Genomic DNA, 6,326 nt, shown 5'->3' with positions numbered 1-6,326 from the left:
GCGGGGACGGGGGCTGCTGCTGGTAGAGGCGCGCGGGACACGGGGACGGGGGCGAGTCTATAGCACTTAGATCTGAAGAAGATGGGCTGGGGCAGCCTCCTCCTTGAAGGTAGCGAATGCACTTCTTTTTCCTCCTAGGAACAGTCAGAGAGAGTTATCTGTGAATAAAGTGTGGAGACGTCAGCAGCGTTCAGTGGAGGCGCAGAATCACAGTGAGTCAATGAACACGAGACAAAATGAATTCCTGCTTTTAAAACTGGCAGGAGACGGACATCCATCAGCGAAACGGAAATAAATAAATCCATCATCACAGAAATGTGTAATAAACCATCACACTGCTAATTATTACGTTCTAGTGAAGTGAATCCTGTTTGCAGTCGATTAAAACTTTTCCTCATTAGTTTCAGACTCTTTGGTTTTAACCTCTGCATTCAAGAAAAAACTATTTTATTACGTAATGCAGTTTTAATGATGTTTTATCATATTATAATGCCCAGTTTTATTACTTTATGACATATTGTGGTGATGTCACATAATGTGGCATCAAATAAACCAATAAGTCACATGATGCATTTAATAAAGCTCAATAATGTTCATTTTCATGACTTGTTGTTCTTTTTAAGAATCATTTCATTTGTAGTTTCTGCTGTTTGGTTTATTCTTGGATTTTAAAATGTCTTTCAGTTAAATGTTCACTAGAATGTAAAGTTTATTGATTTTTCATGTTTTGTATCGATGCTGCCAAAAATATAAAATATTACCAAATATTATAGTTTAATTTCTTGTGTAAATTTCTTAGAAGACTTGAAATAAAGATTAAAAACTAACTTAAAAAGAACTTTTGAGTGAAATATATGAGCTTGTTTTAAGTCAATAATTCCTTAAATTGATGAAAAAGTTGTCAGATTATTTCACAACATTTTCCTGTCATATCAGTTAAACAATCAGCAAATGGATCTAAAACGTTTTCATCAATATTAAAGAGTTACTGACTTAAAACAAGCTCATATTTCACTCAAAAGTTTGTTTTAAGTTAGTTTTTCTTATTTCAAGTTCACCAAAATATTTTAACTAGAAACTAAAACAAAATACTTGGTAAGATTCTGTTTTTACAGTGTGCAACAATTTACTGAGTTGTTCCACTATTTATATGATTTGAATAAAAGGTTTATTTTTCAGTTTAGTGTTTAGTTGAGGAAATCGTCGGTCTGGTAAATCGGTGCACCGTCGCTCTGTTGCCTGAAGGTTTGGACGCGGCTGCTGTACGACGATCGGATCGTGTTTTCCTGCTGCGCTCTGAGGTGTTACGTTTAAAGCAGACCTCCATACCATCAAAGCAGCTAACAGGATCCCAAGATCATCACCAGAACATGAAATGAGTCACCAGGTTCAACCGCAAACTGAGGCGCTGCGCCACATTTAGACTCAGAGGAGGAACTCTGCAGTAGAAAGTGATTCTAAATGTCAGAGTTCACCATCAAAAGACCTCGTCACCACATCGCAGGGATGGAGAAAGTAGAAAGCAGACGGGCATGAGAAGATGCAGCGCTGCAGGGAGAGAGTGTGTGTGTGTGTGTGTGTGTGTGAAGCTGTGGTGATAAGGCTTAAAACCACATTCAGCCCCTTTGTTCTCTCAAACCGAAACACACACTCAGGTTTCCATGACGCAATAGCGGGGAAGACGGTGGAGCGCGCGTTTCATGTCAGATTCCCGGCTCCTGCAGACTAGCCGTGGACCGCGGTCGACCCCCTGCAGCTCCGGCCTTATGGGTGGGAGCTGCTGCCCTCTAGTGGCTCAAACCTCCAGAAACTAAAGGAGGTGAAACATCCGCAACAAATCATAAAACTGGTATTTATTAACAAGCAGAGGAGGCAGAACATCCGAAAACTGAACTCAAGTAAGACATTTTTACTAAAGTAAAAGTAAAAAGTCGACTCAAACACTGAGTAACTGATCAAATTATCAATTAAAATTTAGAGATGACATCATCAAACGGACTAAAATGTAAAGTTAAGTGGAAATTTTGGTATTTTAAAAATCAAAATGACAATAATTCATATGAGGAACAAAAAGAAAATGTTTCCAGGTTGAAAGAAAGACGATCTGATTATCGGTGATTATAACTGATAATGTGATTAATAAGGAAGCTTTTTCTACCTGCAGCACACGATCTCACCCTTTTGCATTAAATGCACAAACAATAAATGTCCAGTCAAAAAGAGGCTCATGGAAACTAGCAGAAACTTTTCTGTTTAGTTTTGGAAAAACTGTTTTTGTAGAAAAAGCAACAGAAATGATCAAAGTTACATTTATTTTTTTTACTGAAGAAAATGAAAATCTTTAGGTTGTGTTTTATTTCCTGAGTAATTTAAAGCTAAATTCTTGTAGTTTCGTGTCGGTGTGTTTGGGTTTGGACCAGCAGGTTAGTGACAGACGACATGCAGAGCCCAGAAAGTGGCCGATCCCCGAGAGACAGAGCTGATCATGAAGGAAGTCTCCTTTGCTGATTTTGGGCCTGGGAGAAATATTCACACCCCAAGAGATTTTGATGTTCCGTGACGCTGCAGCCGGTCCAATCGGCCGCCGGCGTCTTCTGCTCTGCAGTGAGACGAGTCGGACTGACAGACCGGGTCGCTCCAAACGTTTACAGGTAACAATATTCAGCAACTTTCTGCCTAAATCTAAAAACATTTAAGACAAAAAAAACTTGGTATCGGCCAAAATCTGAATCGGCCAAGATTGGAAATCGGTGATCAGCCAAAAAACTGCAGTCGGTGCATCGATAAGCTTCCCTGAGACGGGAAAACCGTTGGGAACAGTTTTTGTCCAAAACATTAATGAAAGTTTAAAACTTTTTAAAAGAAATATCCTTTTTCCACTTCAAAACAATCCGTAAAAAACAGGTTAAATGTTGTGATAAACATCAAAAACGATCACTGATGTTTAACAAGCCTCGTCTGCTGACTCACATTTTGGCCAATTATGATGTTTTTTGTCTGAAATTTTGCTAAATATAGCAAGAACGTCTCTGAGTTGGTAACGGCGGGCCGGTCCGTCAGGCTGACCTCTCATGCAGAGCAGACCAGGTCAGACGCCGACTTCAGACCTTTGCTGAGGTAGAAAAGATCGGCTTCACATGGAGGTACCGGCCGAAAATTAAGGAAATCAGCTCCAATAAATCCTCTGAAAAACAGGAGGATTGATACGGATGGGTAAATCTGGAGCTGAAACTGTAACGGCTCTGTCTCCTCAGAAAGGCTGAATCAGGCTGAAGACGGGGGCGTTTTACGCAGCATCGGCTGAGTGGAAGTGGAGGAATGTCGGTTACACACCTGCAGGGACCGCACCAGTCCGTTTGTTGGTTGAGGCCGAAGCGAGCCCGGCATTTCTTAGGAGAGCCCGGGTCTGAGCGCACAATGCACAGCATGCAGGAGGACAGGAGGAAAAGCAAAAAATAGATGTAATAAACGGAGAGGAGCGAAGGAAGAGAGGGAAGTTAGAGGGTCACAGGAAAGACAGAAAACAACGGGAGGAGAGATACACAAGAGAAAAAAGCCAAAACTGTTAGTAGCACAACGCGACAGTGACAAACAGCACAGATGCAGTTAATGCCGCTCAGATTAAACTCTGAGGAAAGCAGCCGTGCAAAAAACAAAACAGAAAAACCTTCATGTTCTGCAGAGAGCAGCAAACAGAAATGCATTTTCATCGGATTCATGTGGAACATTCACACTCCTGGATTCACACTTTTCTAATTCAGGCTGCATGGAAAGCAGAGTGGGTGGGCGGTTTGGCGTTAGAGACACTTCCTGCCTCGGCAGTGAGCTGCAGCACCAACGCAGCACAAAGTTTCTGCTCATTCCGAGGTCACACAGAGATGTTTACCTGTGTTGGAGTCCTGCTGCTTCTCCCGTTTTCTCCTTTTCTTCTTGCCCTGTAGGACAAACACAAACAAAAATGGCCCCAGATTTATCAAGTTAATTTAGTTTATTTTTAGACACACAACAATAACAACATACACTGCAAAAACACAAAGGGTTTCTGAGTAATGTGGGTCCAGTTTCTACATCTTAGGTCACTTGAAATCAGACAAAATTAACCTACAAATAACTTTTCAGCAAAATATGAGTTTGTTTTATGTCAATAATTCCTTAATGTTGATGAAAAGGTTCTGCTGGCAGATTATTTAATTTATAACAAGACATTTTTTATGTCTATAAAGTGAAGTGAAATAATCTAACAGGCTCTTATATGTTGCTGAAAAGTTATTCATAAGTTAGTTTTGCCTCATTTCAAATGTCCGAAGATATTTGCATTAGAACTACTTGGTAAAATTTTGTGTTTTTACAGTGTAGAGTCTGATTCCGCTGTGCATAACAAAATAAAATATTTTCAGTATATATAACCTTGCAAAAGTATTAATATCCAATGAACTATTTTAAATAGGTGCAGAGAATCTGCTCCCTTCAAAGTTCATAAAACGGTTTGAAATCTTTGTTTTTGCTGTTGAGATTTTAATCATTTGTTTTTAATCTGAAGTAACTCAACTTAAACTATAAAGATGTTGATTGTTTTGATCTGGGAAATCATAATTTTGAAGAAATGAAAACATAAAGGTCATCTAAAGTTTACAGAATCCCACACAAACATTAATTACCTAAAATAAAAAACTAAATCAACTGTTTGATTTAAACTTTCAGTTTAACTGCAAAAACACAAAATATTACCATGTAATTTTGGTCTAATTTCTAGTGCAGATATCTTAGTGCACTTGGCAACCCCCTGTTACCTAACAACCCCAGCCAAGCCCTGCCCGTTACCTAGCAACCCCAGCCAAGCACCGCCCGTTACCTAGCAACCCCAGCCAAGCCCTGCCCGTTACCTAGCAACCCCAGCCAAGCCCCGCCCGTTACCTAGCAACCCCAGCCAAGCCCTGCCCGTTACCTAGCAACCCAGTTCTAGTTCCACTGGCAGATCATTTCAGTTATAAAAAGGGAAAAATGTCACGTTATTAGTTCAAAATCTGCCAATGAAACTAGAAGTTTTTCATCAACAGTAAGGAATTACCGACTTAAACTCATATATTTTGCCAAAAAGTTCCTTCTAAGCCAGTTTTATCCTTTTTGTTCAAAGATATCTGCACTAGAAATTAGACCAAAAATACTTGGTAAGATTTTGTGTTTGAATTGAAATAAAACTTAACTCGGGTTTCTGACAGAGACAACAGATTTAAAACACGACGAAAACAACCAAAGAAAACCCCCAAAATTTACATCCTGTCCAACCACAAACTTCTGTGTTTCTTGTGGGGTTTAATGTTAAAGATCAACACAAAGCAGAAGAAAAATAATTTCATAATAATCATTATTTGTTGTGAGCAAAAAACCTTAAGAAAATATATTTTTTAACTATGTATTTCATTGTGGCTAAATGAAATAATGTAAACTTTCCTGCTACAGAAAGCCTCCTCCACATCATGATGCTGCCGCCACCATTTCCCCTGATGGGCGTGATGAGTTCAGACCATCACCATGAACAGATGGACGACATCCACTGATGAGGTGGAAAATAAATCCATCGTTTTCCTTTCGCTTCCATTCTGTGTTGGTCTGTTACGTAAAATCCAAATATGGTTTTCAGTAGGACTATTAGTACATTTGCAAGGCTTTTTGTAGTTTATTAAAAAAATAAACTTTCTGAAGTGGTGCTCCATGTTGAAATGCAAACAAAAAACTCAAACATGAAAAGTTAAAAGCTACGACCAGAAACTAAAGCAAGAAAGAGAAACAAAAGCTTCTACTGCTTCAGTCACTAGAACCGAGATTCATGCACAACCTTCAGTTTCCACCAGTGTTAAAAGAGCAGACGACTCCTATAAAATCCTTTTTCATTTCAGATCACTCAGAAAAGACAAACTTGACATTTCTTTCGCTGTTTCTCGAGTGTTAGTGTGTGTTGAGGTAAACATGATGAACCGAGGCTGAGATGAAGGATGTGGGGAGAGGAATCTACCGCCTACGCTGCGCCGCCTCGCTCTGCGCCGCCTGTGTGGTTTACAACAAGTCATCCTGCAAAGCTCCTGCTGTGAGTCTGTGTGTGTGAGTCTGTGTGTGTGTGTGTCTGTGTGTGTGTGTTTAATGTCTGATGCTGCAGCATAACTCAATATGTTTGGAGAAACCCCCCGTCTGCGAGCAGAACAGGAAGAGAAGCTCCACACGCGTAGAGGGTTTCTCCTGCAAGTCACAGAACATGATAGAAACCTCCATACACACACACACACACACACACACACACACACACACACACACACACACACACACACACA

At 39.9% G+C, this 6,326-nt stretch overlaps 1 protein-coding gene across 6 annotated transcripts in view; it reads right to left on the bottom strand.

Annotated features, from left to right (window-relative positions):
* Positions 1 to 6: 6 nt before the first annotated feature.
* Positions 7 to 6,326, bottom strand: part of tcf7 (transcription factor 7) — an 82,985-nt gene continuing 76,665 nt past the window's right edge. For 3 of the 6 annotated variants that reach the window (XM_017303044.1, XM_017303045.1, XM_017303048.1), the window contains 2 exons: positions 3,887 to 3,935; positions 7 to 134 (listed from right to left, as the gene is read on the bottom strand). In XM_017303044.1, coding sequence (XP_017158533.1) covers positions 67 to 134; positions 3,887 to 3,935 — 117 coding nt within the window. In that variant the 3' untranslated portion in view covers positions 7 to 66. Of the gene's footprint in view, positions 159 to 3,333; positions 3,407 to 3,886; positions 3,936 to 6,326 lie in introns of all 6 variants that reach the window. The other 3 variants (XM_017303046.1, XM_017303047.1, XM_017303043.1) reach the window with 2 other exon arrangements.

This window comes from Poecilia reticulata, unplaced genomic scaffold (assembly GCF_000633615.1).
Source record: "Poecilia reticulata strain Guanapo unplaced genomic scaffold, Guppy_female_1.0+MT scaffold_155, whole genome shotgun sequence".
Taxonomy (NCBI): domain Eukaryota; kingdom Metazoa; phylum Chordata; class Actinopteri; order Cyprinodontiformes; family Poeciliidae; genus Poecilia; species Poecilia reticulata.
Note: the sequence above shows the minus strand (reverse complement) of the source record. Positions and strands in the feature narration are given on the sequence as shown.